Genomic DNA, 21967 nt, shown 5'->3' on the forward strand with positions numbered 1-21967 from the left:
GCCGTCCTTCCACCCGCTCCCCTGAAGTGGCGCGAATCCCCTCAGAAGTGGTTCCATCTTAAACCGCTCCCCGGCCCCTCTTGGCCGACTCTCCCATCTGTTGACTCTGAATTACACCGTGGCATGTGCTGGGCTACCCTTGCTTGACAGAAAAACGTACTTTTACTTGGTTTTCAGTGCTTGCTGGCAGCAGGGGAGGGAACGTAAAGCTGCCAGGTTGGCTGTGGGGCAGAAGAGGAGCTGCCACCCGCCATGGCTCGCTGGGTGCTGCGGCCTCCTCGGGCTTCCCTCAGGCGTGAGGCCCCTGCGGCAGGAGCAGGAGCTGGCCTGGCAGTAAGTCACACCTGCCCGATTTAGCCCATCAGGCAAAAAAAGACGTTAAAAACCAGCCAGAGGAAAGACAGCCCTCAAGAATTTTTTTTTTTCCACGTGCGAAGTGGCTGAAAATTAACAGGCGGCGGTTCGAAATCTGCTCCGCGGGTTGATGCAGCGCAGCCCCACTTAAAGCCGCGCGATCGCCAGAGATCACAGGCGGTCTAGACCCTCATCTGACATTTAAACTTACAAAAAGGTTTTTAAAAAAGCAGATGAGTATGAGTTGGCCGTGCATCCACGTTGTTAAGTGCAAAGGCTTTTGATTTTTTCCCCTCGGACACATGGAAGAAAGTTTTTATGACTTTATTTCCTAGCGCTTCTTAGTAGTGCTCGCTCCTTTCCCTGGGGAGGAGTTACTGCATTTGCCGGGGATTCCGAATGGTCTATTCAGACTCGTTGTTTATTTCTGAGAATTGGAGCAAATCAAACACACAAAAGACGGTTCCTTTGGTCCCTTCTTGTTTTTGATCTCCTATAGCGGTGTTGTAGCACCCACAGAAGTTATTCCGGCTTCAGGGCGGGGGGAAATGCCAAAACTTGGGAACTCAAAGTAGGATCACTGAAAACAACGAGAAAGATGTTTCTTTTGCTCATAACTGCCTTCACATTCTGTCTGTCTGCACTTTTCTGAGGGAATGGCCTTTTCCCACACAAGCCAACTTCAAACCCAGCAATTTCACGTTTTTCCCCTCTAGCTTTTTTTTTTTTTTTGGCTCTTTTTATCTATCCCTGTAATTATGAAGTAACTGAAATGTTAATTTGTTGCTATCTTGGCATTCCCTCAAACCGCGCTGGTGGGAATCTGACTGACCTCGACCGCTTCCACGGCCAGACAGTTACTTTGGGAACGCGCGTTGCCGTACCCGCCATGCTTCACGCTGCTGGCACCGCTGCTGCCACCCTGCCTTGGAACGGCGCTTTGGGTTTGTATTTTCCAGCTCCTGTTATGCGTGGAGGACAGTTATGCATGAGCAAGGCCCCTTTTGTGAATCGTGCTGTGATTTATGAACTTCAGGTTAACTCGAGAACTGGCCCTGTAAAGGTAAGAGTCATGTTTCACGTGTGGGAGATGCGGCTAGGAACGTTGTTGAGCTGCTGCCTTCTAGCACAAGCAAATATCTCATGTTTCCACATTATTGCCGCTGTTGGGAGATCTGATGCATGATGTTCCTGCTCTCCTCTCCCCTCATCCTCCTGGAGCTCTGCTGTCCCAGCACTGCTGTTGATCAGTTGTGGGTGGCGATGCTTTCAGCCCAGCCTGCAAAAAAACCCCCACAGGATCTTTTTCCGTATCCAGTTTAGAGGACGGCCACGCGCAGCTGAAGGGGCACTGGGGGAGAAGAAGTGAGTCGCTGAGGGTTGGGGATGCGCTTAACAGGACCTGCCACTGGCAAAATAGCAACATGGACTTGCAGGCTCATGTCTGTCCCGTTGGTCCCTGGCAGAGGACACATCCTGAGGGCCCACCAGGAACCACACTCACCTTTGCTGCCCAGGACATCCCCGCATAGCAGCGAGAGGCTCGCGCAGGAATGCCTACCTCTGTCCGGGTTAATTTCATGGAGAATGATGACCAAGGCTTGAGACTTTTTTAACTGCATCACTATTTTCCTAATCAAACTATTCTGGGCCCCGCTGAAAGTTAAGTCTTTCTTTTTTCCTCTGGGTTCCAGTGTGGAACTTAGAACTGCCGCCCTAAACCACTCTTCCACAATCAGGTTTAAGGGTTCAAAGAAGGAAGTGTTTCACAGCCCCCCAGGTATTTTTGTAGGCTGTCAACATCACATGTAAGTTGGCACCTAAAAAGGGCTGTTCTGAGACTGGCACATCTGCACAGCATTTCAAGGTGAACTCTAATAAACGTACATTCCCGCTTCCACAAGTTTAAACTCTCCTCAAAGTCTATCACAAACCAGAACCTCACAAAGCTCTGGATGGAGGGAAGTACTTTGATAGGTATGGAAGCCATGAGTAATCACCAGATGCTCAGCTTAAAATGATCTGTTAAGGGCTTTGCTGAGTCAGGACCAAAATATAAAGCTATGCTGTATTTTAATATGGGATATTAACAATGCTTTTGGTCTAAGCACTTGTAAAGGAAGGTATAAATCCGACATCTATATATTCTAAAATCTGGGAGAGGTCCCACCTGCCCTCCCCCCAGTGACACACAAAATGTAGGAGTCTGAAAAAATATTACTCATCTTTTAGCAATAGCTGCTGGTGAGACTTCAAAAGAGTCAATACAAGGAACTAAATATAAAATTTCACTTGTTCAGCTTTTTCTGCAGATCACTGGAACGGTGAAACCTGACAGCCTGCCTTTTCCATGCAGAGAGCACGAGGGGGTTACTGCACTGAGCAGAATTTCACCACTAGATACCGATAGAAGAGTTCTTCCCAAACTTACAGAAAAGAGGTATGAACTGGTTTTTTACTGCAGAGGGAAAAAAAAAAAACATAATCAAGGCATTGTGCGTTTCCTGCCTGCACTCCCAGTTCACGGATCTCAAATTTGGAACTTCTTGAATGTTACTTTTGCAAAACGAAGCAGTTCTCCTTTATAAAGTGTGTTCTGCCCCTTGCACGAATGGCCCTCAGGGTGACACCTCAGACAGATTCTACCCCTCTTCCTTCTCAGGAAAGGAGCATCAAGGGGACAGGCAGTAGGAGAAGACTGTCCAAGGGACAGATGGCAAGATACATCTTCCCAGGAGAAGAGAATTAGCACCTCTCCTTTTCCAGAGGGAATGCCTGAGACGGTGGGAGCGATATAGGCAGGCTGATGAAAAGTGACTTGGAAGCCTGAGCTGCCCCGAGTCCCACCGCAGTGCTCTTCCTCCAGACTGGAGCCAGAAAAAACAGAAACCACTTCTCCATCTAGAGGGGCCAAGGCATCTGATGGGGCAGGAGGAGGAGGGAAGGGTTAAGCTCCCCGGGAGCTGTCATGTATCAGGCCCAACTGCAGACCGAAGGACAACCAACGCTGAGAGTAGCAGCCTGGAAAATTGGGGCGTTTTGTATTGCCAAAGACTTCCTAAATGCAACTCCCAACCTTGTCCTTACAAGCAACACGCACTGCTCAAGCTCTTAAAAATTAAGACTGGGGTGATTTATTAATCTTGTTAAGAACTCTGATACAAAGCACAGTAAAAGGCCACAGACCAGTAAATAAAATGTGGCTTCTGGCCACTTTATAAATGCTGCTACAGTACTACCAGTAAAACAGACTCACTCGCACACCAGTTCAAACAAGTAGTTCAACTGGCAAATAAAAGTTCCATTCACTTATCAGTTTAAAAAGTTTAATAAAGCTTTAAGTGTTTGCTGGTTTAAATGCTACCAATTTCCAAAATGGATTCACGATTAAGTTAAGTGAGATCTAAAGAAAGTTATTAGGTTTGGAAGGCAAGACTGTTCCTAAGCCAGAGGAAACACTTCTGACCGTAGAAGATTGCGAGAGTAGCAGACTGTATTATAGGCCTCGAGTCACTTAAATTTATACAGGTTATTAGCATTATCTGTAAATATACAATATAAACAATTGTACATACACGGCATATAGCTTTGTTCTCCCGAACAGTAGACAACTCTTTAGCTTAAGACACCTTTGCCTACCAAAACAAAAAGGCACATCTGAACAAGATGCATGCTAAGTACTAGGGATCCTTTCCAATATCCGAGACAGGTAGTCCTTGTTCACCCTTTCTCAAAATGATCAAGACCAACTGAATATTTTGGTATTTAGATTTCAACCTATTTTTCTTTTTTTTTTTTTTTTCTTCAGCAGCAGATCAATGGCAATTAAGACATGGCATTAAAATATTTGAGAACAGTAGCGGTCACTCACGAACCTCCAAGCTTACACGAAGTTAGAAGGCAAGTGGGCAGAGGTTTAAAATCAGTAACACTGTATATCCTTGTGTTGCGTAATCATCCCATTGTTCTTTTGTTTTTAATTAAAAAAAAAAAAAGGCCACTAGTGCTCAAATTTGAAAAAATTCCACAGACGCACCTTTTTTTGGCTCAGTGCAATTAAATGATGTCAGTTTAAATTCATTTAGTGTAGTTTACAGTGCAAAAGATATATTTTGTATACTGGCATAACTGTCGGCACTGAGGATGTGAAACAAGGCAATGCTGCTGATCACCTGAGGGTAACGCTGTCGAACAGACGCAGGCTAGAGTGTGTGTAGGCTTATTTTTCCAATTTAAACTTTTTTTTTTTTTCTGATCAGCAGCACTTTAAGAGCATAATTTGTGAAAGTACTAAAATACACTGCCTTTTTTGAATAAATAAAAAAAAGGAACTTTACAAATACTATTCCAGTGTCAATGACTACTATGGCTAAGGTCATTGAGGAGTTTCTGCATTTTCTAGCAAAGACAGTCTGTGCAAAGGAGGGTGGGAGAGCTCCCTTTTGTAAGTCTTTGGTGGCAGTTTTGGTAACTGAGGACTCGAATTGTGCCGGGGTGGGACTGGGGGCGCAGGCGGGTGGACCAGGCTGTTGTGACTGGCGCTGATCACGCAGCAGCGGCGCAGTACCCGGGGAGAAGGCGTGCTGGGAGGAGTGCCGGGAGAGCTGGGACCTGTGCTCGCCTCCCTCAACCAGTCGGGATCTCTGTGCAAGCGTCCCACCGGCGGCGGCTGGAGGTTGAGAGGGCAGTTGATAAAGTGTTCGGGTGGCCGGAGCGGTACCGGCGGTGGAGTATCAGGGAGAGGGTCCCGGGGGGGTGGAGGAGGAGGGCTGTGCAGCGGCTGGTCGAAGGGGTTGGTGTAAGCAGGAGCACGAGGCTGTATCTTTGGAGGCGGCGGCTGCCGAGGTGGAATTGCTGGAGGATCGTCATCCGACTTTAAACTTCCCTACAACAGTACAGAGAAGATGACATTGTAAGAAATGTAGATGTTTAGATAAAGAGCGTATCTTCCAACAGATGCTCGTGACGTCTGCTACTGGTGCTGTCAGAAACATGATACAGACACAGCCATATCTTTGATCTGAGTATGACCACTATATTCCTAAAGTAGCTATCAGAGCTTGGACACTGGGAACCCGAAACTTCAAAAGGGCAACTGGAGCGCTGCATTTGGAAGTCTTTTAGACTCACAAAGTCCTGCTTGGCTAGGTGGTTGGACTTGATGATCTTAAAGGTCTTTTCCAACCTAAATGATTCTACGATTCTATGATTCTAGATGTTCCCTGATTTATTATCAACGTTATTCAATATAGGACAGAAATACCTTAGCATTAGAAGCATCCTGATCCATCTTTTTTCGTGGAGGAAGTGGAGGAGGGTTTTGAGGCTCATCACTTAGTTTAGGGAAGCTACCCCACGAGCTGAAGAAAGTCTCTGGGGAGGGAAAAGCAGGTATTTTACTGCTTGTGCAATACCTGAGGAACATACGCTAGAATATTAAACCAACCTAGAAGCAACTCAAATAAGCAGATCTTTGTGCTCAACAGCAACACGAACCATTAACTTCAGTTGTATGAAATTCTCATTTGTTTCTTTAATCAGATATACTCCTCACAAAGTGGTCTCCTATTTCCAGTACCAAAGATAAGCATCAACAGTTAACGGGCAACACTAAAGGACGAAAAATAAATAAAAGTGAACTCGAGCGAGCACTTAAATAACCTTCTCTGCAGTCCCCTCTGTGTTGCAGAATGTTGCCCCTGTTTACCACAGTGCCTGCAGTTTGCCTGCATGCCTCAATTACACTTTGGAGTGGAAGTTTGCTCTTTCAGCCATATGGGTACACGCTCAAATTTGGAACTTTAGAGGCTTCATTAACAGGTCTGTAGTACTTTTAAAGCAGGAGAATTATACACTGAACTGAACAGATGATATTAACTCTTACAGCATTTTTAGGACATTTCCAGGTCTTCCTTTTTCCAGGGGGAAACAAAATAATCCTCAAAGTTAAGAAATAACCCCCTGACCGGTATTTGTGACTTTTGTCACACGTTTACTTTTTCTCTCAGAAGTGCAGAGCACTCTGTATCAATACACTGGGCACCTCTGCTCTCCAGTTTGAAATTTTCATCATACTATGAAAAAGTATATGTGCCTGTGTGTAAAAAGAGAAACTGAAAACACACACAAATACAGCACGTCCCTCACAGCTGTGGTACAAAACGTACCACATCTTTCCCAGCAACAGAACAATTATTTTCACTAAGTGGTAATACGAAATTATCAAGTTGCTGTATTTGCAGCATTAGTCAAACAAAATAATCATCAAGGACGTCCAAAATAGAAGCAAATTCATGCTAGAGCCTGGGGAAAAAAACCCAAACCAAACCAAACCTGACAGTTTTCAGACTTTACATTCTTTAGTGGACGTTTGATCTAAAATCTGTACAAAAAATCCTAAAAAACCCCTAATGAATGCAGCCCACATTTTCATCCCAGATTTCAGATTTTAATTCCCATTCAGCTCTCCTAAAACCGGGAAAAGTAGAGTTAAATGAAACATGTAATAGTGTTACGGTACTCACTCGACTGTGGCAAACTCACGGGAGCGAAGATGCTATTGTTACCTGTTAAATGAAAAAAATCAATTAAAGACTTTCCAGACTGCACTACAGCACATAACGTATGCTTGTGAATGACCTCAAACATCACCATAATCTCCAAGTTTATCTACTGCTAAGAATGAATTAACCTTTCCTGTGTAAAATATTCCTGAACTAGAGACTCTAAGTTATGCTGGAAATTAAACTTCCTTACTCTGCTCTGTTCTGACACTACCATGTTGTTGTTCACCTCCCCTGCAGCCCAAACGCCCTTGGCATTTGCCATATAAAAATTGTTTATCGTTTATGCCCCCCATCAGGCTTAACCCGCCTGCCAAGTCTGCAGCCCCCTTAGAGCAGAGCCAAGACGGAGGAGCTACTCACAGCTACAAGCAAAGCTTGGGAGCGTCAGCACTGCATCTGAACTAACAGTGTCATTTTTTTTAAATCACAGCTGCGTTTTGGAGCGAGTACCCTGACCATCCCCACTTCTGGCACTTCGGTTCACGTCTCAAAACACCCAGACTGGATTCCCGACAAAGGAAATTAAACCAGAAGCATTAGAGCGTGTTCAGTCCACAGGACCGCTCCAGCAACGCGCACTGGTGTGGATGTCAGGTCCTCAGCACCTTTTCTCTCTACAGATGTGCCACACGTGGTAAAGCAGGCACAGCCCCTGCATGGCAGGGGACACTAGGATGGCCCTCACGGGGACATCACTCATAAAAGATCGCCTCAGCTTGAGCAGGCAAAGAGACTGGAAATGTCATTTGTTATTTAACTACTCACAGCAGGGATTTCCAAGCCACAGTACACGTAACACTGACACGAGAACTTCATAGGCCGCAACTAATTTTGCAACTTTTTTTTAAGAGGCTGGCAGGAACACCAATACAATTTGGAAGCCTGAGGGACAGTAACAATTATTAAATCATTTTGCACATTTACCATAAGAACTGTTGAGATCAATGTCTAAAAACACGCTGAATTCTGAAGAAGCAGACACCGGCGGTGTAGATGGTGTGTTTGGCGATGTTGGTGCTGATACTGCCGATTCATGCTCTGCCTCAGTGATTCTACTGAAACTTATCTTACTCGGTTCCTTTTCAAGTGGCAACGGATGACTTCTCAAGGTGCCAGAGGTGGAGCCGTGTCTGCCGGTATTGGGCCTTATCCCGGGAGATTTCAGGGGGTATGTTGTTTTTCTAGGCTGGAGAAAGTAAAGCTGGTTAGTACTGCTAACATTTCAGATAGCAAAATTGCCACGTCTCTATGAGATATTTTTAAAAGTACTTATCAAATACACTTTAAAGGGTGTTACAGCCTTTCTACTATTGATTTGAGGTACAGTCTGTTGTCATCTATACAGCAGGAGTTGGCTGAAAAGTTATGGATGCAGCTTAATAAACCTTTTTTCCCAGTTTAAGAATTTTTTTTTTTTTTCACAGCTATGAAGAGTCAAGTTTCAGGTGCGTGCCAATCAGGACAAAACACAGGGGAGAGCAAGTCACAACCTTGGGAGAGAGAGAGAGAGTTATTTCAAGTGCCCCCACAGGGCTGCAGAAGAGCCTCGTAACAGCACCGTCTGACGTGCTCTGTGCTTCTACCACAGAAGGTCAGCAGGCTCCTACACGCGTCCAAGATCAAGGACACCCTCAGACGCACGTTGTCTACGTCCTCTGGGTTAGTCAGTACGAAATTCTTACACACACGTCACTGGTGTGAACGAAAGAAGCCTCGTTAGACTCAGGTGTAACACAGCACTGATCAAAGCCCATTCTTTGAAGATGAATTACGTTCCCATCCTACAGTGGTATGCACGCCTCCACCACATTACAGTACCCAGAACTGGACTTTCCTGAAATTCCAATAAGAATGTCTAGTTTGGAAATCATGAATTGTAAAGAATTCATGCCCAGCTGCCTGAGACTGGCAGCACGGATATTTATTTTTAGAAAGTATTTTAGAGAAATTACTGTAAGCAGCATTTTTGCAACAGTAACTTCTGTCGTTTTCTTGCCATATTTGTAATATCGTCTTACTCATTCCTCTAAGAGGAGATTGCTAAAATGATTTATAGCTCTCCCAAAAATGAGAGATGTCTCCAGCTACCCAGAAGTACAATTACAACATATAAAACCCCAAGTGTTCTAGAGAGCAATCTTTCTGCTTAAAAAAGAGCTCTGAGCTCCAGTGGCTATTTTCTTAAAAAACAAGATTGCTGCTCCTTTAAATTGAACTACATTTTGTTCAGCAAGAAGGTTGCACCTGATTAATTCTGCGGTATGCTTCAATTTTTGCAACAAGGCAAGACATTCAGACAAAAGAAAACCAGAAACTGACTTCCACTTAAAGAAAACTAAAAACACCAGTTATGCATAAAATCCGTATTTCAAATAATTAATATTTTCTAAGATTTTTTGATACTGTGAAATGAAAAATGTTATTACATATTCTATCAAATGACTATATGCTAAGAAACCCAAATTTAAGCTCTAATATTTTAATTTTGGGGAAAAAAAAATCGTTCTAAAATAAGCAAAGGTAGCATGTTTTAGTAGGAACAAACGCCTGAAGTAAAAGTATTTTAAAATCATCTCAAGATACAGAATTCTGAAGGAAATATATACGGCTTATCGAGTTAACTACGTATTCTATTCCATAATGGCTAGTGGATTCTAGCTATTTAATTTGCAGGACAAGACTTACAAATCTAGGTGGTTGCTTGCAGTTTCGAGGTTCAATTTCTAATGACTTGTTGAACAGATAATCTGTAAACTCTTTTTCTGGTATCTTCCCCATAGGATTGAGATTTTCAAAGAATTTCTAAATGAAACAAGCATCAATAATATTTTAAAAATAAGCACATACACAGCATTTTAAGGAAATGCTAGTAATTCACTGATTAAAAAACTAGATTTTCACTATTATGAAGCTTATTTCCAGGAAATCCAGAGTAAAACATTCCCTGAAATAAATACCAAACAATCGAATGCAATAAATAATCAATCTCACGGTAAGTTTCCTAACACGAAAGAATGACCTTGCTTCAAATAACTAGACAGGGTAAACGACATCTTCTGTGAATCGCTAATATTTTTGAGTAGCGAATGATGCACTGCACAGCAGTGCTAAGGGCCGTGCAACAGCACCCTGTACGCTTGCCTTCACGCCACAGATCTGGGAAGGAGCAGAGTGCAGATGGTACAGTAGTGGAAGCAAAGGTTATGCTAGTGCCACTTCTTAGAGGGGCTCTGGATGTGATCAATTAACTATGAAGAACAGGAAGGGACAGAGGTAGGGACAGGACAGCACGAGGACTGGAGGGAAGGCACGGCTGGGACAGGACGGGCTCCAAGGGCACGGGACAGGACAAAGCTCCCTGACCGCCGGACAGTCCTGCTGCAGCTGGAGTCTCTGGGTGATGAGCTACAGCATTTACCATTTGTTCCGTTTTTCAGCACAAATACTGCCGTCCCTGGAACTTAATGTACTTCTTAAGAATATTGTAAATCTCCTAAACCCTTCCCAGACACATCCACAACAATTAAACACACAATGCAAATAACATTTTGAACAGCAGTACTATCGCCCATTTAATTCTTCGTGTTACCAACTTCTTTGTTGCTTCCTGCCTCCTGCTGTTCCCTAGCTGAGACTGAGTGCTGTCCACACTGCTGTTTTTTGGAAAGGTTACTATTAGCTGCGTACTCAGGAAGTACGGCTGGGTATTTAAAACCATTCTTTTCAATCATTATTAACTCCATTTAAGAACACCTACCTACGTCGACATGGCTTCCTTTAAGTTATCTGGGATTCACTAGTGTTTGTCTTAGGGAAGTAACCCCTGGGGAATCCTCTCTCGTTTCTAAAGACAATGTTGTCTGACACTGCTGCATCCCCACGTTTGCTCAGCTTCCACCGTGCTGAATGACCGTTGGTATTTGTGCTGAACTACAGGTTCTCTGACTGTTAACGGCATCAGTAGACTTTGGTCAGAGGTGTTACTACAGAACGTCCGAAGGACTAAACACACTAGGCACACGCAGGGCATTTTAGGCTAGAGGCAACTGATTTTCCTCCAAAAAGTTCTGCTGTTTAGTCAGCGTGTCTCATTCTGTTTTGTTGCTAAAACACCTCTCCAGTACCGGGCTGCACAGCAATAAGGGGATAAACAAGACCCAGAACATGGAATCCAAGCAAGTAAATCTGAACTTCTGGCTAGTCCTTTGCTGTGGTACTTTGTTGTCTACCAGCCACTGTTCCCCTCAGGCAAGAGTAGTTCTAGTACTAGAAGATTATTTGGCAATTTTTTGTTGTGTACATTCTTTTCCCTCCCCTGTCCCCCAAACCAATATTTAATGTTTGATTACCCGAATTTCTGGCTCTATCCGTAAACAGTAAGGCTGGTTTTGGTACTGCTGAATTTCTCCTGTAATTTCAGCCACTTTTCTCCTCTTACTGAAGTTAATTAATTCTTTCCCTTGTCTTTTAAGGAAGTCAGGATTCCCTTCTTCTGTCTTCAAAATATTTGTTAGGTATATTCCTGATAAAAAGATAAATGTTTTTTAAAGTTCATTTTCATTCTAAGAGCTGATTTCATTCTTTCTAATGAATGATAAAAATCTCTGAGCATAGGTAGACCATTCCTTTTAATGCTCCAACAGTTGATTAGCTGGCAAAAATTAATCAAGTATACATTTTTACATAGGAACAATATATTCATGAAATTAGATGTTTTATTTCCTTAACATGAGATCCTGAGTTTAGAAAAAAAAATATATCTTCAGGTCATGATAATAATCAGATCAGCAATATGGAGGCAGTGTTAAACCCAGTAAGGTAATATTCCTACCAATGTAATACCAGTAATCTGTATACTAAACTAGAAAAATAAATTAATATAAAAGACACTAAGTCTAAAAACATTACAAACCTAGGAAGTCAAAGTCACACGTTACCTTAAAAAAAATTTAAAGCTAAACATAACCCTGAACACAGCAATATAAACACATCTGCATCAAACTCAACTCAAGGCTGACAATACACGCAGTATTAGCCTGCCCTGGTGTTACTTACCAAAGAAAGGCACACAGGGTGGATTAATTGACTTGAGCTTAGCTAGATATTTTTTAAAATGATCTTGACTTAATTCTACTGCTTCATCCAAAACTCTTTTTTTTCTTTCCTGTAGTGCCTAAGTTGTCAAAAAAAAAAGAAAAGATTAGGGATGCAAATCTTCTCAAACAGTATGGTTAGCAAAACCAAGGCAATTCCCCATCTCTCTCAGCAAAACTTAGGAACTGAAATTCAGATTTGAAAGAACCTCGTTTGTTAACGGTTCGCTCTGGACTACAGCACTCCCAGTCCAACAATTTAGCCATGTGAATCAGGAGGCCGCTGTAAACAGACTATTATTTTGTCTGTCAATTTCCAAGCGTAATCCTGGTCTTTAAATTTGATAAAAATTCAACACTGAATTTTGAATTTAACTTAAAGGCCCTGTACTACCTCTTAAAGACAAAAACTAAATACATTTTATTTGTGCTTCTTTTTCTATTTTAGTCAAGGCAGGCTTTGCTGCCAAATCCTAGGCATTTATTTTCCTTGGCAAGTGAATAAAGAAATCAATACTTGTGTCACAGCCTCTCTTCCTATTGTCCATCTAAACCGATTCAGCAGGTATTTGTTTCTGCCTCTGACAATCTAAATTTTCTAAGAGTCACTCATTCAAGAAGTTCTTGTGATCAGCCGTAATCCGAGTTTTAGCTATCCCCTTCCCATGCCCTTCTATCCCCATGTTTCTCACATAGGTAGGAAATGCTGCTGGTGAAGTATTCCAGCTGAGGCTACTCAGCCCTGGGATCCTCCTCTTTCATACCCATAAAACACTGGACTGAAACAACAGGTTCATTTCAGACAGGTTAACGAACAACACTCAAACGGCCACAGCATTTCCCCTTTTTGGGCTGAATACACGTGAGAAAGCATCTGCTGAAAAGCTCCACTTCCCATTACAAACCCTTTGAGACATGCAGCCCATCTCGTATGTTTTCTCATAAATAACTTCGCACATTTCACACTTGTTTTCTTCCCTGAAAGCAACGTGTGATATGGCTACTATGGGTTTCACTTCAGAAGCGTGAGAGATCATTTCTGGATTCTGAATAGGTTTTTTCCCCAAGAGCAATGCCCAAAATTTACCTCAAATGTGTGATCTAGTCTGTACACTGACACAGAGTTCATTGCACTGACGATCTCCAAAACACCATTGAAATTATTCAGATCTTGAAAAACCTGCAGGATTTCTATAATCCTACTCAGCACAGCCACTCGCTCTTCAAAGTTCTCAGTTTCCACTATGCACCTAATCAAAAGACATAATTTGAGAAACACTGATAAATAAAACCTGACATTTTGCTAGCTACTAAATCAAATTTTTCCAAGCAAAAACTGTACAGTACATCCAGTATGAACAGTCTGGCTCTCTCTCAAGAATCTCAAGTACAAATTTATGTAATCACATCTTACATATGTTCAAGTTGGAAAGCCAAGAAAGGTTTTGGCGTATCCCATAAAATAATAAAAGCAAACGCCAAGCAGGCTCCAGGCTAAGAAGGGTGACTCTCATGCCACTGTCTCTACAGTGGCATTTTGAACTCGCTGGGTTAGGTATATACGCACCAACCCCTACGCCCTCCTGACGGTAGCACTGGCCGTGTCCTCTGAAGTACTTAATGATCTCTCAGGAGAAGGGAGAGAGACCAAGATAAGGGGACAGACACAACAGCGCTTTCATCAGAGATGTCGAAAAGCGATGCTGAGTCCCGTACTGCCTTCAGCACCTTTTGATGTGCTGTAGAAATGTAAGCAGGACCCATGCCGAGTAAGTGGACATAACTGGAAAAAAATCTTCCACTCTCAGGAAGAGGGAGCATATGCCACTGGCATGGCATGCACCCTTGAACCAAACCCTGAAATTACTGTAATACCCTGCAGCCATCTCAAGATTCAAGGCAACAGAATTCAAATAGCAGAAAAATGTTTCTCTCTCCATTTCCGTAGGAGTTAATGCCACTACACTATCACCACCTGTACTTACTTTTCAAACCAAAGAGTTAGATTCGTAGTATGACGAATCATTTTCAAGAGATTTGGGGAGTTAATTTCCTTATCTTCTTTAGTCCACACACTGCCAACGAGTTCAGAAGGCTGTACTGCCCTGATAATGACAAAGCAAGATGCAGAAGAATGTTCAATACAAATAATAATTCTATATTCTGTGTTTGCATTAAAAGATTATTTCTTCCCTTAAACACGACTTGGTATTTCACAAATACAATCCAATCTAATCTACTGCAAAACAGTTACTTAAAGTAACTTTTTGGCGAGTATTTGACTATAGAAGGAAACACCTTTTTATCTTAATTGAAATTGGTGTTTTTTGAATAAGCATTTTCCGATAAGAAAACTACAAACGAGTAAGTTTAATTTCCTGAAAGTGTAGGAAAGCATCTTAAAGACAGTTAAATTTTTTTTTTTTTAAATAGAAAGCTGAAGTACTTTGAGCAACCTGCTGGAAAAGTCGCCTACTTCAATAGAAAACCTGCTGTCACTGAAGCACAAAAGGATGCTTCACCTTGGAGTCTTGTAAGACCTTAAAGAATTTCTACCCAGCACAACCTAGCGCTCACATCAAGGCTAGCTCTATTTATCACAGGTAACAGCAGAACTGGGAAACAGCGGGGTACTTATGGTAGCAGACCAAAAAACCCTCTTCAGAATTAGATTAGAGGACCTTGATGTACCAGTGTTATGCCTGTATGCACATAACACCTGGGTCTCTGCTGTGCAGCTATAAAGGAAAGAAGCAGAGACAATCGTGTTCTCTTCTCACAATGCAACAAGCAGTTCTTACTAATGTAACACTAAGTTTGCTTTTAACAAGGAGACAATACAAGTTATTATTATCCACTCATAATATTTTAGTGTCCTTCCGGTACTTATTTATGTTGTCAGAAGTCTGATATGGAGATAAACCAGTTTTTTTTTCCTTGCATATTTTGATATTGAACAGATGGAAAGAAAACCTCTTTCCATAAACTCTGAAAGTCACGGGGATGTACTTTTGAGCGGTTCTACGAATTAGGACTCTTTTTTGCTCAAGTAATCTAAAAAAGACATGTATCAGTTCAATCCCCACCTATAAAGGTCAGACTCGAGAAGTGTCAGCTGTCGAGCAATTTCTATAGGATGCAGAGTCATGAGGTCCAGCGTTTCGCTGTGCCCAACACGCCAAATGTGCCACTCCACCGGGGGAGGCGGGCTCTCAAACGTGATGTTGTGACTAATGCCATTTGCTTGAGCTTTCTTTCTCTTGATGATTTTAGCGATCGATTCCACCCACTTCTTCATGGATTTTCCTGAAAAACAGAAACCATAAAAAGACCCCTCCCCTTTTTTAATATCATATTAACTGACTTTTGATAATTTAATAACACCACCCCCCAAAAAAATTTTACATGCACTCAAAATTCTGCATTTCTGCATGCAAATTAATTAGGTTTGTAGTTCCCTATTTTTTTTTCTTACGGGTTCTTGCACCTGTATCAGTTGGCAAATACAGACACATGTGAAAAATTTTTGGGTGCCCAGTTGCGTTTAACCACATTTACTGACAGTTTTAGAGTGGAAAAAAGTGACCCTGTACAGATTGTATTTTACTTTTCCCCCATCAGCTGCAACCATCTCCACTTTGACTGCTAGCTTCATTTACTTAGAGGTGCCGAACTAAAAAAGTAAACAAGCTTCACGCAAGATCTTTGCAATACGCTGTACTAGTGCACTGCAGAATGTAAAGATTAGAGAAATACATGTTTACAGTACCAGTCCAACATTTACAGTACACAAAATAGGGGACAAGATGGGAAGTACCTCCAGCAGTTCAAGACAAATACATTTTAAGACACTAACCAAAACCGAATTATTCCTCTCTGCTCAGCAATATTTAGCATGGAGACCTCTGCAAAAAAATAAACTACTGTTCTCTAAGTTTGTCTCAGAATTATACTGCCCAATCCATGGCCTGGCAATCTGAAAAGTAAAGTCTAGAACTGTCAGGATAATGATTAAAATTGACATGCCAACACTGCTGCCTTCCACATAAGCTGCCAAAAAAATCTGCTAGTTTGTAAGGGATTGCTCCAGAGGAAGCGATACCAAATGGGTCAAGTATCCTCTCCTAAAAGGATAACGATTTTCAGCCGGAACTTTCAATAAATGGGAAAAGAACAAGATGGAAAAACTAGACTCGGTAACCAACATGGAAGGAATTCTCTACGAATACAACATGAGGAGGAAGGTGACAGTCTGAATTCCAACAAGTCTATTGTAGAGTCAGGCAAGGATGAACATTACTGTCCAGAAGTAAATACACTTAATTAAATATCATAATGCTTGAAGTAATTTTTGGGAGCTGTTTAGGCTCCAGGCCAAAGCTTGCTCATGTAAAGGAGAGTCTCATAAACAGCTCAATTAAAGGCATTAAAATTACTCATGTGTGTAAAGATATTCTCATGCCTAAAACCTGTCAGGATTAGACCAGCAGGTTGTACCAAAATGTGGAAGAACAACAGGACCACCAATTACCGTACCTCTTACACTGGAAATAAACGTCTCCAATCGCTCTAGTAACTCCAGATCTCTTTCAAAATCATAAAAATGGTGCTCTACCCAGTGGCGGAAAACGTTTAATATTCTGAGGAAGGAGAGAAAAAAAAAAATGTTATGTTTTGGTTTTAAGGACTCCCAAGGCTCATCCCCTGTAAACACTAAATGAAACAGTTCTACAAAAGCTGAGTTACAGATTCATGTAGTTGATGACTACCAAAATACACACAGTCAAAGGGGCAGAAGAAAGACTAAACACAGCACCAAAGACTACAGACGTCTCCAGGTATTTAAAATCTAATTTTCCAGTCTTAGCATATATATAGTTTGGTGTTTTTTTCAAATGTTATACAAAGAATGCTAGTGTTGAGGTGGTTTCAGAACAGGAAAAAAAATTACCAAAATCATATAAAACTGGTATTTCTAATGTACTTTTATTTTTAAAAAAAAACCCTAAAAATGCTAATTAGGATCTCCCATTTGGTAAGGAATAAATTTGTAATTGTTTCTTTCCTATATACAAACTTCAGCTCAGAAGTTGTTGCAAGTGTACTGCCCTACTTTTACAATTTTTTAATTACACAAATGGCTGTACTAGATCCAGTACTTCCTTTAAGGACAACACTGAACTTTCTCTTGATTTTTTTTACACTTTCTTAAACAGACCACTAATAAACAAGCCTCTAAAAGTGAACTACAACTGCCCTTCTGCCTTCTACTTTTAGGATGTAACAGAATAAAAATCTGTTTTGCCTCTTCTTCAGGTAAACGAGTTGAGCTCGTACCTGAAAACTTTGATTTATCGGAGTGCACCATATCACCTTACCTGAAGAGTGAGCAAAAATCTCCTACATCAACTACTGCAGCAGACTTTCACTGTGCCGATTCAACAGGTGGGACAGGATGATGGGATTAATGGTGAGCCCATGGCCTCAGACTCGGAGGAGGAGATGGTTACGGTGAGATGTGGTTACTCCTGCCCTATCGCCTTCGCAGAAGTGGCTCAGCTGCATGCAGAGTGCTGCTGAACTCCCCCTGCTCCTCACAGCTCAGGATATTAAGGTAAACCGGTGCTAATTATGTACCAGACTACTGTTTGTGGTGGTTCAGCCCTGTAGATCGGGGAGGGGGGGGGAGAACATCTGAGAGGGACAGGGCAGGCAACTGATTGTAATCTGCCAGTCTGTTGTGAGTCAGAGCACTAGAGAAGTTGGCTGGTTTAGCTGAGTCAAATAAAGGCTCTACGTGAAAACATGGAGAATGAAACAGTTCTCCTCTTCCCAGTGTCTAAGTTAAAGAAAAAGGTTTATCACATGAAAGAATGGTGACCCAAACAGATAATTTAGGCTGGAAATTAATGACAGCTTCTAACCGTCAAAGGAGTGATGTTTTTAAACAATTTCCCAATAACAGCAATACAGAATCTTATCTAATCGGTCTTTGCCTTTGAGATACCATGGCAGGAATACTGAAAAAGCAAGAAAGATTGCCTGGTTCTGCTGACTGCATTTCCAGCTTAGCACCTCCTCTTTCTCATGACCTCACATGCCTTTAATCTCATCAAAGACATTACCGTTTCCATGCCTGTGCGCTGCACAGCATGTCTACAGCATTTTCTACAAGATGGGGAGTAAGTGCTGGGGAGGGAGTGAGGGAGGGATGAGCATCTTCACATTCTCCACCTTCTTCCCAAATCTCAGGTCTCTCTGAAGTAGAGGTCAATGCTATCAACAATACTGGAATTTACAAAGCGCTGAGCATATCAACCTAACAGCTCAAATTAGACACTTACTTTCAACTGTAACACAGTTAAGAGTTTGAAGCTACTAAAAACATGTAGTATCTCCTAAATTTAAAGATTAACTATAAGCCACAGAAGGGTAAGTGCTAAATAGCTGCTTTAACCACATCTCTCATGGACCAGGCACTCATAAACAGACTCAGCTCACCAACCCTACCATAAATTAGACAGCAGAGAGTAGCTGTCATGATAAGGGGCATCCTAATCTCTCAAACAAGGAGAGAAACCAGAAACCAAACCCAAAGATTCTGGAAACTTTGGAACAGGGCACAGGTTTCGAACAGCTACAACATAACATATGAAGGCAAAAGTGCTAAATTCATTTAGGAAATTAATAGCAAGAAACATGGTTAACAGCTGCTTCAAACTTTTCTACAGGTTCCAGTTCATTGGTAACGACTTGTCCTGCTCCGCTATGGCAGTCGGCAGTGCTGCAGGAAGATGCATTTGTACCACGCCAAGGGGTACTGCGAGGAGGTCCCCAAGCCTAGCCAGTAGAGAAGGCTATAAAAAATAGCAACAAAAGCAATACAACAATATTTAAACTCTTGAGCCAGTTTTGTCACAAAAGCCCATTCTGTGTGAGTTTCTATGCAGGGGCTCGATAGGCACCTACGTGGATGGATGCAGAAACAGTTACCAGAAAACAGCAAGCTGAATCAGGAAAAGTACGCGCTGAGAGGCAGTGTGCGAAGCTCTGCCAAGAACTGATAACTCTGGAGACTAGTGGTCCCGCTGAACCCAAAGGAGCTGATTAACTGAGAACACCAAGGGCCTGATAAATGTGTACAATGCCACGGGCACACACAAGTATGAAGGTTACACTGAGGTTGTAGAACTTGGACTACATCCAAGAAGGTCGTGGCGGCTATATATTGCTGAACAGTACAGTATTACATACATATATTTTTTTATATATATGCACACAGGTCTCTGATGAAAATGGGACCCCTAAGTGACTTTCTGAACACCTGCCTTGAAGATACTGCCATGTCAGTATGACCCTTCACTTTGAGCAAACTGCTGCTGCTCCAAACAAGTAACTAGGAATGACTGTGTGCAGTAAGGCAATAACTGAGCGTACCGTGTATGTAGTTATCTGCCGTTAATAGTAACATCTTGACGCTACTAATAAAAACAGTTTAATGAATAAAAGTCGTCATAGCAAATATCGGTTGTGATCTGTGTCTCCTCCTGACTTAATCCCCTACCAGGGAAACAATTAGCCTCATTCATGCTAGAAACGCTTAATTGTTTCCCAAGTTAGCTTGGTCAGCACGACCTTGAAGATTCACTGCAGCCCGCTGCAATGTGCAGCACAGACAAGAGTCTCCCTGTCTGTGTGCAAATACATCGACGGGGCTGGGAAAGGGAGTAAAATACCAGCAGGACTGAAAAAAATGGAAACAGAGAAACTATCTTCATAGAGTCTGTTAACAAGGAATCCATTCAAAACGCAGCCAGAAACACTTTCAGTTGTACATCTCTCACCCACACCCGCTTTACATAGCAGCCATACAGCGTTCTTGTGGGTGGTGATCACAGCTGTGAGCGGCAGAGAACCAAAGTACAGTTGCAACAACAACAGAAGTCAGTATGACTAATCAGAACACGGTTTGGGATATTAGGCTGGTTGCAGACAGTGATAAGTCCCTACTTGACAGCACAGCAGTCTCCAAAAGAGATTACTGTCTCCAGGATCACCATATAATCAGTGAACTAAAATCTGGCTTTAACAGAACAAATTTAAAAGCAAATAAACCTGAGTTGTACTGGCTGGACATATTCCTTGCGAAATCGCTTAAGGTCTGCGCTGATGGGCTGCTCCCCTTTCTCGATTGCCAGCCTGTCTGCTTCAGTAGGCTCAGGCTCCGGGATTTCAAACCTATGAATAAAAGCACCAAAAACCCGATGGCAATTAAGATAAAACACAAACCCTTTATGTAGGACATGAAGAGCAATTGCCTTTTTTAAAAAAAAAAAAAAAAAAAAAAGTCAGCGCGGTGAAACTCAAGCACTCATCTAATATCCAGTTTGCCTGGAACTCCCTCCTCCCCTGGCTATGTACTGCTAACACACCCAGCTCTCGCCCTGATAATTCGCTTGTTCTCTGGTCATCACAAGATGTCTAGACTAGGATATAAGGTTTTTAACTACCTGCTAGCTTGATTAAGTGAAGATTAAAAGACAGCTTAAGAGCAGCTTTATCACACTGTATTAAAATGCTGTTTACATTAAGAGTCTGTGCCTTTCAAACAAACTGCTTAGAACATTTCCGTTCTTAGTGCATCGAGACCCTGTCATACTCAAATACACTCTCACCATCGAGTTAAGCAGTTCCAAACATTGCCACCCCACAGCTCAGGCACACCAAGTGCTCCAGCTAATACTTAATTCAGGTAACTAATTTAACAAACTGGGAAAAGGAAGCTTGCATTAAGAAATTGTATCGCTGGATCCTGTTTTAAAAGTTACTGGTTTATGAGCTTCACTAAAACATGTGCCGGACGGGGCTGAGAACCTCAGCAAAAAAGGAGCAGATAAATGAACACAAAGCCTTTCAACGCCTTCAGAAAGGATGACCACTGCTTACCTTTCAATCAGTAATCCCAGCAGTTCCTGGGGCTTGCAAAATGAGCGGTATGTGGTAAGGAAAGTACGTACAAAATTAGGGTCTGTAAAGACAGAATAAGAAATTGACAGTGGTTTTTTATCGAATTGCAAAATATCAGAAATAAAATACAGATATACTCACAAAAAAAAGTTTAAAGTGCGGAAAATGCACTGTAAGTTAAGCACTGTAACTTGAAAAATACCAGAAACGACACTGTTTGTGAAATTCTCATTTAGTTCTTTGACGCATTTCCCCTGTAGAAGTATTCAACTGCATATCCCATGTTCTCTCAAGAACCGTCTCAGCCTTGGCACGCGGAAAGACTCACACTCCCTGAATATGCAGCTATTCCATGGTTTCACAAAGACAAAGAAAACACGGTAGAACTAGGCTGCCTGCTCTTCTGACATCAAAAATACCTGTACCACCCCCACAAAACGTTTGTCTTACCTGTTCTTAAAAAGTCTCCAGCAGTGGGGACTGCACGCCTGCCCCAGCCACACCACTGCAGCACCCAACCACCCTCAGCAGAGCAGCCAGCAGGGACACCGCGACAAGCAGCAGAGGCCTTACAAAGCAAATACCTGCAGCAGTTCAAGATCTTGCGTCTCCACAAGCCACCACACCTCCCTCCTGCTGTTCCTCACCGCTACTGTAGGTGTGTTACCATAAGACGTGCCTATCCAAAAGCTGCCACGTGTTTTATTGGGCCAACTCTGCCATATTAGAAGTATTAAAGGAAAAATATTGTTCCTTTAATCTCTTTTAATTCCACTCTCCTGTACAGAGTTTTGTAGACTGTGAATAAGCAAGCTGATAACAAATCACTCATACTATGAGCCATGAAGGGTCATTGTCTGGTCCCAACTGCTGGCAGCCCAGAAAGCCACTGGTATCCTGGGCTGCACCCCCAGCAGCGTGGCCAGCAGGGCGAGGGGGGATTGTGCCCCTCTGCTGCGCTCTGCTCTGGGGAGACCCCCCTGCAGT

The 21967-nt window shown here is 42.3% G+C and overlaps 2 protein-coding genes across 2 annotated transcripts in view; both read right to left on the bottom strand.

Annotated features, from left to right (window-relative positions):
• VCPKMT (valosin containing protein lysine (K) methyltransferase) overlaps positions 1-1876 on the bottom strand; it is a 9928-nt gene extending 8052 nt beyond the window's left edge. The window contains exons 1-2 of the mRNA XM_009893930.1: positions 1859-1876; positions 1239-1316 (exon numbers count right to left, since the gene is read on the bottom strand). Coding sequence (XP_009892232.1) covers positions 1239-1316; positions 1859-1876 — 96 coding nt within the window. The remainder of the gene's footprint in view (positions 1-1238; positions 1317-1858) is intronic.
• A 2730-nt stretch (positions 1877-4606) lies between these two features.
• Positions 4607-21967, bottom strand: part of SOS2 (son of sevenless homolog 2 (Drosophila)) — a 56415-nt gene continuing 39054 nt past the window's right edge. Inside the window, exons 14-26 of the mRNA XM_009893931.1 lie at positions 20960-21041; positions 20129-20251; positions 16550-16653; positions 15100-15319; positions 13999-14118; positions 13101-13263; positions 11976-12093; positions 11270-11442; positions 9606-9722; positions 7845-8106; positions 6879-6920; positions 5618-5727; positions 4607-5239 (exon numbers count right to left, since the gene is read on the bottom strand). Of these exons, the coding sequence (XP_009892233.1) occupies positions 4730-5239; positions 5618-5727; positions 6879-6920; positions 7845-8106; positions 9606-9722; positions 11270-11442; positions 11976-12093; positions 13101-13263; positions 13999-14118; positions 15100-15319; positions 16550-16653; positions 20129-20251; positions 20960-21041 (2144 nt within the window). The 3' untranslated portion in view covers positions 4607-4729. The remainder of the gene's footprint in view (positions 5240-5617; positions 5728-6878; positions 6921-7844; positions 8107-9605; positions 9723-11269; positions 11443-11975; positions 12094-13100; positions 13264-13998; positions 14119-15099; positions 15320-16549; positions 16654-20128; positions 20252-20959; positions 21042-21967) is intronic.

This window comes from Charadrius vociferus, unplaced genomic scaffold (assembly GCF_000708025.1).
Source record: "Charadrius vociferus isolate BGI_N301 unplaced genomic scaffold, ASM70802v2 scaffold49, whole genome shotgun sequence".
Classification (NCBI taxonomy): domain Eukaryota; kingdom Metazoa; phylum Chordata; class Aves; order Charadriiformes; family Charadriidae; genus Charadrius; species Charadrius vociferus.